The sequence below is a fragment of the Amblyraja radiata genome, chromosome 9 (genome assembly GCF_010909765.2).
Source record: "Amblyraja radiata isolate CabotCenter1 chromosome 9, sAmbRad1.1.pri, whole genome shotgun sequence".
Classification (NCBI taxonomy): domain Eukaryota; kingdom Metazoa; phylum Chordata; class Chondrichthyes; order Rajiformes; family Rajidae; genus Amblyraja; species Amblyraja radiata.
Window position 1 is genome coordinate 52,507,203 of NC_045964.1, and position 17,160 is coordinate 52,524,362.

At 43.4% G+C, this 17,160-nt stretch overlaps 1 protein-coding gene across 1 annotated transcript in view; it reads left to right on the forward strand.

Moving 5' to 3' along the window:
- The first annotated feature begins 2,043 nt into the window (after window positions 1-2,043).
- Window positions 2,044-17,160, forward strand: part of prkch (protein kinase C eta) — a 200,309-nt gene continuing 185,192 nt past the window's right edge. The window contains exon 1 of the mRNA XM_033027436.1: window positions 2,044-2,958. Coding sequence (XP_032883327.1) covers window positions 2,614-2,958 — 345 coding nt within the window. The 5' untranslated portion in view covers window positions 2,044-2,613. The remainder of the gene's footprint in view (window positions 2,959-17,160) is intronic.

Below are 17,160 nucleotides of genomic sequence, written 5' to 3' on the forward strand. Positions count from 1 at the left end.
GACTAGGAAGGAAGAAAGGCATGGTGGGAGGAAAGGAAGAGGTGGGGATACATGAAGGAGGAATTAACTGGGAGGAGATCATTAGGAGGGGAGGAGCCTTCTATACCTTTTGTTTGATGGGTGCAGGGAAAAGAGGGAGTGCGACTCATCCTTGATTATGCTGCTGGCCTTGCCGAGGCAGCGTGAGGTATAAATGTAGTCAATGGAAGGGTGGTTGGTTTGTATGATAGTCCAGGCTACATCCACAATTCGCTGCAATTTATTGCAGTCTTGGTTGGAGCTGTTCCCAAACCAGGCTGTGATGCAGCCTGATAAAATGCTTTCTATTGTGCATCTGTAGAAGTTGGTGAGAGTTGTAGGGGACATGCCAAACTTCCCAAGCATTCTAAGAAAGTAGAGGCGTTGGTGTGCTTTCTGGTGTTGAAGGGGAGAGGACAAGGAAGGAGTTGGAGAAAAAGGGAGAGAAAGAAGGAGGAAGATAAAAATGGGGAGTACAGCAGGGGACAAGTGGAGAGGAGGAATATTTTGAAGAGAAAGCAAACATGAAAGGAACAAGGGAGAAGGAAAACGGAGAAGGAAAAAGAGAGGAGAGGGCACAGAAAGTGACTGAACGAGGGGGGGGGGAGGCAAAGGAATGTGGAGGAGGGTGATGAAGCCAAGTGAAAGGGTAGGAGAGGAAATGAGTCTGGGAGATATGGAGAAGGGTAAGGGAGAAAGGTAGGAGAGGTGGAGGAGAGAGAGAGCAAAGGGGATAATGAAGGAAAGAAAGGATAAATGGAAGAATGGAGAAGCGAAGTGAGGGAAGTGGTGGGAGAGACGGAAAGTTAAGATGGAGAAGAATAGAAGAGGCAGGAAGGATAAGAGCAGGAAGAGGAGAAAAGTGGGAAATTGGATGGATGGGGAGAGGGAAAGGGAGGAAGAGGGAGAAGGATGGGGAAGAGGGAAAGGAAGAGCTGTAGGAATGTGTTTTACTTATAAAGAGAGCCTGAATAGGCTGGATTTCTTTGGGGCAGAGGAGGCAGTGGAAGGACATAATAGGGGTATTCAAAAATTATGAGGTGTAGATAGGGTGGATCTTAAGAAAGGGTACCACAGGGGGAGATGTGCAAGACCAGAAGGCTTAGGTTTAATGTGAGGAGTAAGAGATTTAGAGGGGACATGAGGAAAACATTTTCATCCAGAGGGTTGTTGCATTCTGGAAAAACACTGCCTGCCACACCCTCACACTGTAAAGATATTTAAGGAAAACAAAGTACGATTGGGATCGGAGAATCATGTCATCTATTGTTCGTAAACTAAGTGAACAAAACATTTGCCTGATTGTATATAAGGATGGAGACACAAAAGACTATAGATGCTGGAACCTGGATCGTACAGCCCGCCCAACAGGTGGGGAAAGGACACAAAATGTTGGAGTAACCCAGCAGGTCAGACAGCATCTCTGAAGAACACAGATAGGCGATGTTTTGGGTCGCGATCCTTCCTCAGACTGAAGAAGGGTCTCGATCCAAAACGTTGCCTACCCACGTTCATCCTGAAGGAGGGTCTCAACCCGAAACAGTGCCTATCCATGTTCTCCAGAGATGCTGCCTGACCTGCTGAGTTACTCCAGCACTTTGTGTCCTTTTGTGTGTAAACCAGCATCTGCAGTTCCTTGTTCCAACAACCGGTGGTGGTGGGGAAATAGTTGCCAGCCATCGATTGGTCGAGACCATTGGTTCGTCGGCAGTCATTCGCCAACTTTTACATTATGAAGGCCAATCACAACCAGAGCAAGGTTGGATTAGAAACGCGGAATAAAAGCACTCGCTTTGTCTTCTGGGAATCGTAGTTCCTCATGTTCAAATTGTCTGTAGCAAGAGGAACAGTGGACTACAACCACCACAATTCCCCTGCAACATGCACTCTTAAAATAAGATAACTATTTTTGTGATTAAAAAAAAAGTCATTAAATAAGTTTGTTGTTTGAGATCGACTACTCAATTCCAAATACCCTTTGTCAGAAGGTAGGACGCGCTGTGTTGGAGTGTGTTCCTTTATTTAAAGCCCCACACACCTCGCCTATTGACACACGGAAATTTGGTGTGTAATTGCTTCCTGCATCACGGTGCTCGGGTGACAGAAAATAACACTTGGCTCGGAGGCGCTCACGTTGAACGGGGTTGTCCGGGGCGACTGTTTGAAGAGCGGGTCACCGAGCCAGGCGGGGCAGAGTGACCGGGAGAAGCGCTAACAAGTGCGGGAGGAGAAGTGCGGTCGACTCTTCCCCTGGGCTCCGCCTCGGCGCGATATAGGGGGCTCGTCCGGGTTCATTCCCCCCACACCTGTGATGTTTACTCGTGGCCAACTCGCTTTGTCGAGGAGGGAGAAGGGCGAATAAAACCAGCAATCTACTGCTTGTCATTCCTGCAACATTCAACTTTAACTTTTTTCCCCACCCCGCGATCAAATTAAGCAGCGTTTTTTTTTGTGTCTATGTTTCTGGTATTTATTTTTATTTTGTTTCCACTTTCAAGTGGCCTCTTGTATCTCTGACAGTCAGAACAGTCCCAGACCTAGTTCCAGTCCCCGCAGCGCGTACCTTCCCCAAGCCGGGCTGACAGGGGTGCAAGGATGGTGCTTTTCAGCGGCTCCCTGAAGGTGAAGATCGGAGAGGCTGTGGATCTGAAACCCACCCGCTGCGCTCTCCGGCACTCGATATCCAGCAAGAATTACCAGTTGTTGGATCCGTATGTCATGGTGAAAGTTGACAATCGGAGGGTCGGGCAGACGGTCACCAAGCAGAAAACCAGCCGCCCCACGTTCAACGAGGACTTCAGCACTCGGATATGGAGAAGCAGCGAGATCGAACTGACCGTCTTCCACGACACCCCTATCGGGTACGATGACTTCGTGGCCAACTGCACCTTACAGTTCGAGGAGTTACTGAAAACTGGCACGAAAACCTTCGAGGGCTGGGTAAGTTCTTGATATATGTGACATTCCCAGACTGACATTTACTTGAATATTGTTCTTGCAGTTCGGAAAGGCTTTATGGAAACATGCATGCTGGGTTTGAGAATATAAGTTACCCCATGACTCTACAACGAGTTTTCTTTATAAAATAATATTCAACCCGTAACAGTGAGGTTTAAAATGCCAGAACTCATTACAGCTGTTCCTGGCTGCCGTTTACTGACCAATGCAGAAGCCAACATTGGCCATGACCTTTTAAAGTGAATTTATTGTTAAGGCAAATATCATTCCTTCTGTGCACAAATGCTGCACGTAAACAGTGTCTTTTAAAAATACAATCAGATCAAATAAATTCATACCAAGAAAAGAAAAGTGTATTAAAATAAAAAACCTTAGATAGATAGTTCTGAGCGTAATTACAAATTGTACCAGTTTAATCAATATTCTCACATCAAAGTTGCAGAGCCATTTAACTTTCTGATATTGGTTAACAAAATTTAGAAAATTCGGAGCCTCCAAACCAAATTGCTTTGCCCAGTGATGGTCGCTTATATTTAGAAAACAAAATGTTTCCACATCATGTAAATTTGTTAGTTGGCTGAACATCTAGGTTCAAGAGAAATTTGGGGAAAAAAAGATTTTCTCCTCTTGACCCATATTTGGACGGTATTAATTTCTCCTCTCTTTCCACTCTTGTTTCTTGATTGCATTCGTATTGATCACGTGTTAGGCTTTTGAATGGTAAAAATGGCTATTTGATGAGGCTCTTAAATGATGACCAACGTTTTGAGTTGCAGGCCCAACACGGATTGAGCTGTCTGTACAGGTTAGCTCACAGCCCCAGAGTAACATGAGGTGATTTTGCTTACCAGAGGTCTTGAGTTGGTATCTCCTGGGGTATGGGTATCACTGGAATGGGCAGCGTATAATGACGGTCGATATTGGCCTTAAAGGTTACGATGCTTGAACGTCATGGTGACGATATTCTTGTTTAGGTAATGGAGTTCAAGGATTTTATCAGAACAATGTTGAAGCTGTGGTGTCGTATATTAAAGTCAGGATTTAGTTTAGAGATAGAGTGTGGAAATGGGGCCTTTGGCCCACTGAGCTTGTGGTGCCCAATGATCGCCCATACCCTACACACTAGGGTCAATTTACAGAGGGCCAATTAACCTACAAACCTGCACGTCTTTTGGACATGAGAGGAAACCGGAGCACCCGTAGAATACCCATGTGGTCACAGGGAGAACATGTAAACTCTGCACAGACAACACCCAACGTCAGGATCGAACCCGGGTCTCTGGCGCTGTGAGGCAGCAGCTCTACCACTGTGTCACTGTGCTGCCCATGATGATCTTTGCAATGGAGGTGGCGTACTAAGCACCTTTTATTTTTAAACAATAGAGGTCAGAGGCATAGGAGGTGCTGTTGAACACAATTTGGTAAATTGCTGCGGTGCATTGTTGTAGATGTTACATACCTCAACCACAATGCATTGGTGGTGGATGCAGTTAACATTTAGTGTGGTGAATGGGGCACTTATGAAATGAGTGGCTTTATCCTGGATGTTGGATAGGCTAGGTGTTGGACAGGCTAGATGCAGGAAGATTGTTCCCGATGTTGGAGAAGTCCAGAACAAGGGGGTCACAGTTTAAGAATAAGGTGGAAGTCTTTTAGGATGAGATGAGAAAAACATTTTTCACACAGAGAGTGGTGAATCTGTGGAATTCTCTGCCACAGAAGGTAGTTGAGGCCAGTTCATTGACTATATTTAAGAGGGAGTTAGATGTGGCCCTTGTGGCTAAAGGGATCAGGGGGTATGGAGAGAAGGCAGGTACAGGATACTGAGTTGGATGATCAGCCATGATCATATTGAATGGCGGTGCAGGCTCGAAGGGCCGAATGGCCTACTCCTGCACCTATTTTCTATGTTTCTATGTTAATGAGCTTTATCGGTGAAGTAGAAGCACTGCTAGTCCAGGCAAATAGAGAATTTGATAACGCTCCTTACTTTTGAGTTATGGATGCCAGAAAAGTCCATTAATGGTCGTCAAATGTGTACATTTCTGTCCACCCACAGATAAAAGTCTGATAGACTGGTAATCTCAAATAACCCTCCGTCACTGAGAACAGAAGCAATGCACAGGAGTGCAAATATGTGTGGATCACTAAATACAACCCAAATGCCAGGGTTTGAAGTGTGTTTGTAATGTGAATAGGAATGTGCTAGTCCTCTTTAGTCATGTCCTCTATTCATGCCATCACGGAGTAAAATGTGTGCCCTTCCATGGTATGTTTGGTTTCAGAAATGGAGATCATAAGGTCATAAGTGATAGGAGCAGAATTAGGCCATTCGGCCCATCAAGTCTACTCCACCATTCAATCATGGCTAATCTATCTCTCCCTCCGAACCCCATTCTCTTGCCTTCTCCCCATAACCTCTGACACCTGTACTAATCGAGAATCTATCTATCTCTGCCTTAAATATATCCACTAACTAAGCCTCCACAGCCTTCTGTGGCAAAGAACTCCACAGATTCACCACCCTCTGACTAAAGAAATTCCTCCTCATCTCCTTCCTAAAAGAAGGTCTATGAGCTAGCTATCACATAGTTCTATCCAGCATGGTGCATATAATAAATGTTCAAAAACAACTTATCTTTTAGTTCTAACTGAGTGCATTATTGCAAGGTACATCATCACAAAAGAAAATGTAACTCTGAGGTGCCTAAAGAGTTTTAAGGGAAGGTAGAAATTTTTGATTAAGCTGCATTTGGAAAATTGCAGTATGTTATCACATAAGGTAGGAAGAATGTGAAGGCTTCAGAGAAAAATGCAGACGTTTGGTCTGTGTGATGGACTGTGTGATGGATGTTGCCTGGATTGGAGTGTGTTAGCAATAAGAAGAGGTTGGACCAAATTGGATTGTTTTTGCTGGAATGTTGGATGCTGAAGAGAGACCAGGTAGATGTAAATAAAATTATGAAAGGCATTGATAGGGTAGGCAGTTAAAAACGTTTTTCCCTGGGTGGAAATGTCAAATACTAGAGAGTATGGGTTTACAATGAGAGATGGAAAGTTTTAGGGGAACTTGCCAGGCCTGAACCTTTACATAGAGAGTGGTGGTAGGTGCCTGTATCATTCTGCCAGCAGAGATGGTAGAAACAGATATAATAGCATTGATTAAGAGTCAGTTAGACTGGGAATAGAGGGACAGAGATGCTGTGTAGAAAATTGCTTTATGTTGGATTGGCATCATGGTGGGGGAAGACATGGTGGCCCAAAGGGCCTGTTCCTGTGCTATACTGTTCTATGAAGTGACCATATGTCAGGGGTACTTTAAAAATAATATGATTATTTAACTACATTGCACTACATTTAACTACATAACTGCAAGATTTCTTTCTGGCTGTGCATTTCCCTTGTTTCTTTTTAATCAAAGAGAATTTCAGCATAGATAGACACAAAATGCTAGAGTAACTCAGCGGGACAGTATTTCAGCAATTAATTCTTATTCCTGGAGTAGAAGAACAGCGTGGCTCTGCAAGAGGCATTACAGGAAAAATATTCTTGTCTAAGAAAGATTCCAAAGATTTTACAAGGATGCTAGCATCGCCGGAAGATGTTTATGAGGACAGATTGCTCCAGATCAAAGGCCCGCTTTGTGAGATGGTCTTCTACCTGAAATGTTTCCCTTTCCACAGATTATGTCTGATCTGCGACTGGTGCCACAAATCCTGTTTCTGTTTCGGATTTCCAGGGTCTGCTATTTATTTTTCTTCACGAGGAAGGATTGGTTGGGCTGGCGTTGTTTATTTGAAATGTGGGAAATTTACTTGAGGTGCATAAAAATTTGTGAGGTAGACACAAAAAGCTGAAGTAACTCAGCGGGACAGGCAGCATGTCTGAAGAGAAGGAATGGATAATGTTTCGGGTCGAGACCCTTCTTCAGCCAAAGTTTGACAGGCTGGTTAGGGTGAACCTATTCCTGTTAGCAAAGAGGTCAATAACTAAGGGTAATATTGATTTGCGTGAGTAGAAGGATTTTCTTTTGTACAAAAATCGGCAGGGGTTAGGAACGCACCCTGAACAGCTATGATCTGAGAAGTGGAATTAACCCAATGGATGATTTTTTTTAGTGGCATGGACTTCAGGAGCCAATTACCTGCAAATTTCTGTTTCTTAAAATGTTAATTCAGAACTACTGTACCAAGATATTAGCAAAGTTCAGAATCAACCACACTATTGTTTATTATATATGGTATGTTATAATATACAGTATACTTTCATTGTTATAAAAGGGCTGTTTGAATCTGTGAGTTGCATTAAAGATCAATATGTCTAAGCATCCATAGTGTGGAGAAATTCTATATCGGAGTATTAGGATGCAAGTTTGTAAGCTTTAAAAAAACAAAATTCACTGGAATCTGCCTGAATGACAAGTTCTATGGTTACTAGTGGTTCAAGTGGACACTTCAATGAGCGAGGTGTTAGATTATGTGGGAAACTGTCATGGCGTGAGCAATATACCCATGTAGTTGAGTTTATGAGAATGTATTCCATGCAGTTAGTTTGCTGTACATTCACTATCAATTTGGGTTAATAAATAAATAGAAACAAAACACTTTGCCATTTTTTTAAAGTTTGGGATGTGCCAGCACGTCTGACAGATAATTAAGTTCCATTTGAAGGATAGAGATGATAGATATAGGGAAAAGCAAGAGCCAATTTACATACAGGAAGATTTCACAAAGAGCATTGAAAGAAATTACCCAGTAATTTGTTTCTGTATTTGTCGCTATCATATCATTGTGGGCCAGGAATACTGTCCAGCTCATCTTAAATCTGCCAGGGGACTATCTGTAATAGGACAAACAGGACCTTGGTTTAATGTCTTGCTCAAAAGAATACAAGACTTCTTCATTGTACTTTTTATGATCTTGCCAATCTGCACTAGGTACCCATGTATATGCAGTGGAATTGACCCATAATGATCTGGTACAGAGTAAGAACTACCAATGAACCAAAGCTGGTTTTGGCCCGAAACGTTGCCTATTTCCTTCGCTCCATAGATGCTGCCTCACCCGCTGAGTTTCTCCAGCATTTTTGTCTACCTTGAACAAAAGCTAATGCCTTTATATGTAGGACATGTTTTGTGATGGTGGCATATTTTATTCACTGAGCATAGGCGTGAAATCTGAAGATGGCTAAATTAGCTTATCTCAACCAGACGACTGGAAGGGATCAACACTATGTCCTGAATAGCTTATGATTGAGAAGTATATAAACAGCTGGGATGCTTGCAGGTGATTACTGTACAGTAATTGCAAAAATGGAAAATTGCCCAATAGATATCAGCCATCAGATCAGCACAAGACTGGTTTTGACTGTGATGGTTCTTTTCCTCAGAATCTCATTGTCTGCACACACATGCTGCCAAAAGTGTGAGAATTATTGTTTTGTCAAGGCGAGGGCAGTTGTTGAGGTGGGATAAAATAGGTCGGTGTGAGAAAATGACAGGAAAACCACAACGTTGTGAGCAAGTGTGTGATAGGGGCAGAAAAACAATTGTAGCGATTATCAGAAAACTATTTCCAGCTGGAAAGCACAAACATAATTTGCATGCAACTACTTATGATGAGAAAAGATGCATTTTGGGAACTTGAATTCTTTACTTAACATCTGTGATGTGGAAGTATAAATACTTTATGATAAACCTTTGATTTTTATGAATTTGTGGGTTTTTGGTGTTAAAAGTAATCCGTAATCAAACACAGTTTCATACCATGGAGTTTAAATTGGTTATTTAATGAGGTTATGCAGCAGATGGCATGAGTCAATATAATCTAACATGGAGATTCATTCACCTATAAGTATCGTTAAAAATATGTACACAGCAGGAGTTATTTGCTATTCCTGTTTCTTATAAATGTCATTTTGCTCGCCTTCTGAAGCATAAGGTATGGGATTCCAGCCTTGCGTTATTTAACGCTTAACCTGGATTTTTCAATGAGGCTTTGTTCCTATACAAAGATTTGAACACGTTGGGCCAAATTCTGTAGTTGAGATAATGCATGGCTCATGCCATTAATTACTCGTGCAATAGGCCTACATAATTTGCCTAGGGTTTTCTGTGGCAATATGCCACTATTGAGTGTCTAGTACAGTGTGGTCATCTTACCAGGTGATCCAGAGCTGATGGTGACTGGGCTAGTGACAACAAGCATCATCTACTGATTGGATTGGAGACTTCTTTGTGAAAACGCAGAAATGTCTGCTTGAATAGTCAAAATCTTGATGAGAACGTGAAATAATAGATGGAACTGAGAATATAACAACATAGAAGCAGGCATGGATCATATGGCTCATTGTACCAGCCGTACAATTCTGTAAGAATTTGGTTATCAGCATCTCCGGGAAGCAGGAGGTGAAAATGGTGATTGGTTCAATAGTCTGATAGCAGTGGGCGAATGTTCATCTGCACACAACAGCTCGTATTTAATTCCTTTATTTTCTTTTTGTAGTGAAATATCCTTCATAAGGTACTTCATAACTGGTTTTAGATCCAAAAAGTGTCAAAACCTGCTGATGGAGACACGAGGTTATAGAATCATTGAGTTATACAGCACAGAATTAAAATCTTCAGCCAACCTTGCCCGTGCTAGTTGTTAAGTATCTATCGATACTAATTCCATTTACCGCCATTTGGTCTGTAACCTTCAATGCCTTGGCAATTCAAGTACTTCTTAAATGTTATGAGAGTTCCTGCCTCAATCACGACTCAAACCGTGTTCCGGATCCCAGCCCCCATTTGGGTGATAAAGTTCTTCCTCGTATCCTTTCTAAACCACTTACTCACTCAAATGGAAGGGAAGGTGGCAGGGAGATCAGTTTTACAATAATTGTCCAAATGTGGTCTTCTAGGGCCCAAATATAATTGCAGTGTGGAATCCGCAATGTAAATATTCGGTCTGATCGGTATACATAACTAGACAAAGAGCCAGTGGAAGCCAACAGGGACTTGAGGTAGCAGGTCAGCACCAGTTTCCATTTAGCACAATTTAATTTGATGAGGTGAACTTAATATAAGGTGGAAGTGGAAATAAATATATTCTTGGGAAACAGAAGATGCTGGGATCTGAAGGGGAAAAAAAACTGCTGGAGGAATTCAGTGTGTCAGTGGAGGCAAATAAATGGTCAATATTTCAGGCCAAGATCTTGCATCAGGACAAAATATGAAGGAGAGATAACCAGTATAAAGTGGCGAGGGGGAGAGGTGAGGCAGGAACTGCCAAGTGACAGGTAGTTCCAATTGAGGAAGGGTTGATGGGCAGATGGAACTAGATGAGGAAGAGGGAAGGGTGGAGATACCAACCGACTCTGGGAGGTGATTAGTGCAGACTGTAAAGGACTTCAGATTATGTAATTTGATAAGAACGGAAGGTGATGAATAGAACCAGATAAGGGATGGATGCCGGACAAATGGTGTCAGTGGGAAGAGGTGATGAAACAAGCTGAAAATGGCAATAAGTGAGATTGAACATTATGTGAGATTGCACTGGGGGCAGCCTGATAAATCTGATCTGGAGTTTGAAGCTCCACCCAAGGTCGATGATGAACCCTATAGTTGTAGTTGGGTTGGACTGCGGTTGCATTATATTTAAGAAAGAAGAGGTAGCGAGAGCATTAAGTTTTTGCTTTGGTAAATTAGTGCTGTTTTGGTGCTCTGATCAAAAGAATGGAAAGTTCAATAACTGGGTGAAGAAGCGAGAGTGTAATGCAATATAAATTGGGTTGAGAATAGCTGGAAGGGAATGAGCTGGGAAATGTCAGAGACAATGAGCGAGCCTCTCGTCACCTCTATTATGAAATTATGTGGAAGTGTATTTACCAACATACTGAGGAGAAAGCAAATACCACACATAATTCCTTTTAAGAATTATATTTCGAACAGCGTTGCTTACTTAGCCGGAACATTGTGTTCCATGATTTTTATATATTACTTGAGAATGATTTTTGGTCCTTCATATCCATGTACGCTCATGGCATAGCAAGTCTCATTCTCCCTCATTTCCCTGTGACCTATGTTTAAGAAAGAACTGCAGATGCTGGAAAAATTGAAGGTAGACAAAAATGCTGGAGAAACCCTTCGAGGCCCTTCTTCAGACTGATGGGGGGCGGGGGGGGGGGGGCAGAGAGAAGAAAGGAAGAGGTGGAGACAGTAGGCTGTGGGGCAGCTGGGAAGGGGATGGGAAGGATGGAGAAGTCAATGTTCATACCGCCGGGGTGTAAACTACCCAAGCGAAATATGAGGTGCTGCTCCTCCAATTTACGGTGGGACTCACTCTGGCCATGGAGGAGGCCCAGGACAGAAAGGTTGGATTCAGAATGGGAGGGGGAAGTTGAAGTGCTGGGCCACCGGGAGATCAGGTTGGTTAGTGCGAACTGAGTGGAGGTGTTGGGCGAAGCGATCATCAAGCCTGCGCTTGGTCTCACCGATATAGAGCAGTTGCTACCTGGAGCAGCGGATGCAATAGATGAGGTTGGAGGAGGTGCAGGTGAACCTCTGCCTCGCCTGGAAAGACTGCTTGGGTCCTTGGATAGAGTCAAGGGGGGAGGTAAAGCGACAAGTGTAGCATTTCCTGGGGTTGCAGGGGAAACATAGAAACCTAGAAAATAGGTGCAGGAGGAGGCCATTCGGCCGTTCGAGCCAGCACCGGCATTCATTGTGATCATGGCTGATCGTCCCCTATCAATAACCCGTGTCTGCCTTCTCCCCATATCCCTTGACTCCACTAGCCCCTAGAGCTCTATCTAACTCTCTCTTAAATCCATCCAGTGATTTGGCCGCCACTGCCCTCTGTGGCAGGGAATTCCATAAATTCACAACTCTCTGGGTGAAAAAGTTTTTTTCTCAGCACAGTTTTAAATGACCTCCCCTTTATTCTAAGACTGTGGCCCCTGGTTCTGGACTTGCCCAACATTGGGAACATTTTTCCTGCATCTAGCTTGTCCAGTCCTTTTATAATTTTATATATTTCTATAAGAAACCCCCTCATCCTTCTAAACTGCAGTGAATACAAGCCTAGTCTTTTCAATCTTTCCTCATATGACAGTCCCGCCATCCCAGGGATCAATCTCGTGAACCTACGCTGCACTGCCTCAATCACAAGGATGTCCTTCCTCAAATTAGCAGACAAAAACTGTACACAAAACTCCAGATGTGGTCTCACCAGAGCCCTATACAACTGCTGAAGAACCTCTTTACTCCTATACTGAAATCCTCTTGTTATGAAGGCCAACATTCCATTAGCTTTCTTCACTGCCTGCTGTATCTGCACGCCGACTTTCAGTGACCGGTGTACACGGACACCCAGGTCTCGCTGTACCTCCCCCTTACCTAACCTAACCCCATTGTAATAATAATCTGCCCCCCTTGTTTTTGCCGCCAAAGCGGATAACCTCACATTTATCTATATTATACTGCATCTGCCACGCATCTGCCCACTCACTCAACCTGTCCAGGTCACCCTGCAACCTCCTACCATCCCCTTCACAGTTCACACTGCCACCCAGCTTTGTGTCATCCAAAAACTTGCTAGTGTTGCAAATCATTAATATATATGGTAAACAGTTACGGCCCCAACACTGAGCCTTGCGGCACTCCACTCGCCACTGCCTGCCATTCTGAAAAGGACCCGTTCACTCCTACTCTTTGCTTCCGGTCTGCCAACCAATTTGCTATCCATGTCAACACCCTACCCCCATTACCATGTGCTCTAATTTTAGTCACCAGTCTCCCGTTCGGGACCTTATCAAAGGCTTTCTGAAAGTCTAGATACACTACATCCACTGGCACCCCTTCATCCATTTTACATGTCACATCCTCAAAAAATTCCAGAAGATTAGTCAAGCATGATTTCCCTTTCATAAATCCATGTTGACTTGGACTAATCCTTTTACTGCTATCCAAATGCCCCATTATTACCTCTTTAATAATTGACTCCAGCATCTTTCCCACCACCTAAGTCAGGCTAACTGGTCTGTAATTCCCGGTGTACCAGGAGAGAGGGTGGTTTGGGTGGGAAAGGACGAATTGACCAGGGAGTTTCTCCAGCGTTTTTGTCTATCTCCCTGTGACCTTCCTCTCTTGCATATCCATCATCTTCTTTCTGATTCTCTTGCCATATGTTGATGCTTTGGATGATTTACACTGCTTAATTAACCTATTAGCCACATCCTTTGGATATGGGAAGAAACCAGACCACCTACAGCGGTACAAGCATGACATGCAAACCTCACACATTCATCACCCGAGGTGTGGATTGAAACCGGGTTGCAGGGGCTGAGATGCAGCAGAACAAATGACAGCACAATTATGAGTTAAACACAAAACCATTTGGATTAAGAATGTTCTGGGGCTTCTTCTGATTCTCAAAATAGCTACAGATTGAAACAGAGCTAGTTTCACCAGTGTGAACATCTGAAAGGCTCTGTATGTATTAATATTCATGGAGTTTAGGAGTTCGGATCTGTCTTGAATGCAAATCCCTGGATCCACATATTGTTTTGCGGCACTAATATGCTTGAGTCGTGTGGGTGGGTGGGTGTTAAGGGAGGATGATGCAGTCACAGTGTCTTTTTTCAGAATCTTAGCTCAGAACACTTCTTCATTCACTGCATAAATAATATCCAAGCCCACAACATAATCTTTAGCAAAAACAGTATGTTTTTGGCTGCAAAGTGTAATGTTCTGAATCCACTTGGTTTTCCAGCATATTTCTACACTGATTAAATGTGGTTAGATCAACAAATATTGTTATTAACATGAATCAGTGCAATATACATGGGCATCAATAATTCCTATGTATTTATTAATAGGTACCATTCATGGCTGCTATTGATGAGTTTATTGAAGCCGTGTGGCCGAGCTGTGTAGACCAGGAAGGCTCCAAGCTCATTCTCTTGGTCCCATTTCTTATCACCGTCATTACTGGTTATCCACTTTGGTGGCAAAAACAGGAAAGCAGACTATTACCTGAATGGTGGCCGATTAGGTAAAGGGGAGATGCAACGAGACCTGGGTGTCATGGTACACCAGTCATTGAAAGTAGGCATGCAGGTGCAGCAGGCAGTGAAGAAAGCGAATGGTATGTTAGCATTCATAGCAAAAGGATTTGAGTATAGGAGGAGGGATGTTCTACTGCAGTTGTACAGGGTCTTGGTGAGACCACACCTGGAGTAGTGTGTACAGTTTTGGTCTCCTAATCTGAGGAAGGACATTCTTGCCATTGAGAAAGTACAGAGAAGGTTCACCAGACTGATTCCTGGGATGTCAGGACTTTCATATGAAGAAAGACTGGATAGACTCGGCTTGTACTCGCCAGAATTTAGAAGATTGAGGGGGGATCTTATAGAAACTTACAAAATTCTTAAGGGGTTGGACAGGCTAGATGCAGGAAGATTGTTCCCGATGTTGGGACAGTCCAGAACAAGGGGTCACAGTTTAAGGATAAAGGGGAAATCTTTTAGGACTGAGATGAGAAAAACATTTTTCACACAGAGATTGGTGAATCTGTGGAATTCTCTGCCACAGAATGTAGTTGAGGCCAGTTCATTGGCTATATTTAAGAGGGAGTTAGATGTGGCCCTTGTGGCTAAAGGGATCAGGGGGTATGGAGAGAAGGCAGGTACCGGATACTGAGTTGGATGATCAGCCATGATCATATTGAATGGCAGTGCAGGCTCGAAGGGCCAAATGGCCTACTCCTGCACCTATTTTCTATGTTTCTACTGAGGTGATTCTAGAGTTTGTATTTAAGTCGTTTTAAAAAAAAATTTGACCGTTACTTGCATTTCTTCAGATATAATCTAAGATTATAGATCAGCCATGTGCAGCTCAAACAGTAACAGCACAAATTTTACTCTTTAAAATTCAGTAAGTTATGTTTAGGTGGGATTGAAATAAAAATAAAGATCTCAAATCCAGACATAATGTGCATATCTTTAGTTTGAAAGGGGGTGGACAACTAATCTACTTATAGAAAATAAGCATTGATAAATGTTGGCTCTTTTAGTATGGTTGCTTGTCTCAGATTGTATTTCATTTTTAGGTCTTACTTTGGCAGACTAGGTTTTCCATTCTGCAGAAATCTGACAGATTAATAGAGATGAGGACTACCTTGTGCATGGGGTAAATCATTATCCAACCCTGCCTTCCAAGGCAGCCATTAGATTGTTTGCTTCCAGCTCCCAAGTAAGCTTGGTTCCCCTCAGCAGAATTGGTAGACTCGGTGCCAGTTTTCATTGGTGGAGTGGCGGTGGAGGGAATGGAAGCCTAAAATTCCTTGTTATTACCATTTTGGATGACTTGTCTTGGGCCTGGACTGAGAATGTGCACCAGCGTTTCCGCTTTCTTTAAGGAGATTTTGCATTTCACTGAATATTCTAACAAACTTCGATATATTTACTGTAGAAAGTATCCTGATTAAATGCTGCATGACCTGGTACAGCAATTCCAACACACAGGAACTCAAGAGGCTGTAGAGTAGTGGGCTCAGCCCAGTCCATTAGGGACATTGGCTTCCCTACATCAACATGCTGCCTCAAGCATCCACCATCAAGGGTCCCCACCATCTAAGCTATGCCCTCTTCTCACTGACCACTAGCAGGCTAGAGGTTCAGAAACTTGGACCCACACCATCAGGTTCAGGAACAGCTGCTTCTCTGTAACCATCAGGTTCTTGAACCAACCTGCACAATCTTAATCCTACCTCAGCAATGGAATTCTATGGATTACCTTTTGTACTAGCATGGACATGCTTACTAATTGTATTTTCACACTAATGTATTGCTTTGGCAAACTCTTTTCTTTGTATAATTTGTGTTGTCAGTTGGTCTAGTCCAGTGATTCCCAACCTGGGCATATGGACACATGGCAAATTTCAGGGGGGGGGGGGGGCACAGAAAAATTTGGGGATTTAAGGGGCCACAGGTTCAATGAAGGGGGGCACCTTTTTTCCGTTAATAATGTCAGGGAGGGCCACAGGGGGCCATGAGCTAAAAAAGGTTGGGAACCACTGGTCTAGTCTATGTGCTTATGATACTGCTACAAACAAAATTTCCATTGAACCTGTATCTCACCGTACTTGTGCATTTGACAATAAACTTCACTCGACGTGACATGTTCCCTGTTCAACCAATCTTATCCTGGCTCTGCAAACCATACTTTACTCAACATCTCTCTCCCACCCCCACCCCGCTCAACCTTGCACTCATTTTTATGGCAGCATAAACTTACCAACCTGTGGATGCGATCTGTGCTGTGAGGTTCCTAACAGGTTGACAAGCCCATTAATCATTTTCATAGGGAAACTATTTAAATAGACACAAAAGCAATGAAGAGACAAACTCAAATTGTATTCTGTGACCAGAATATATGCATTCTTCTCATTCCAAACCATTCTCAATGTGATATGGAAAACCCTCTCCAATAAATATTAGGTCTTTCCGTTTTATTTCTCTTTATTACAACTTAAACTCTTATAACATAAACTTATGCCTAAAAATGGAAACAATTTTATGTATGACTTTAGTTTTAACTAGAATTATATTCTGCATGTCCTTGTGCTCATTTTTTGGTGAAATTAAATTTATTAGGGCACAATCTTGGCACAACCAAGTGGGATTAATATAAATGTTCAAAATGGTTGCATGATGCATGTTGTGGGGGTCGCTACGAGTCGGCTGCCCTGCCAGCAGCGTTTTCATTGTTTTTACTTTTTTGGGGTTTTTTTGGTGTGTCCAAATGCGAGTTTAGGTGTCTCTCTGTATGTCTTGTGTAGGGAGTAGTGGGGGAGAAAAGGGGAAAACTGCTTTTCGGTCGCCTCCACAACGGAGAGGCGACTTTTTCCATGTCGCTTCCCTCGCGCCCTAACAGCTTGGATTGGAGCGGCCTTTCCCTGAGTCGGGCCCGGAGCTTCAGTAGCAGGCGCAGCGTGGACATTTCCATCTCGGAGCGGGTGAACCCTTGCTGGGGGTCGCCAGAGAGGAGTGCTCCGATCGTTGGCCTGGTGACTTTGGCATCATGGGGCTGTGGTCTGCGGAGCTTCTAGCTGCGAGCGTGGCATGGACTTGCCATCAGGAGTCTAGGATCCCTTGCCGGGGACCGCCGGAGAAGAGCTCTGACCGTCGGCCTGCGGCCTA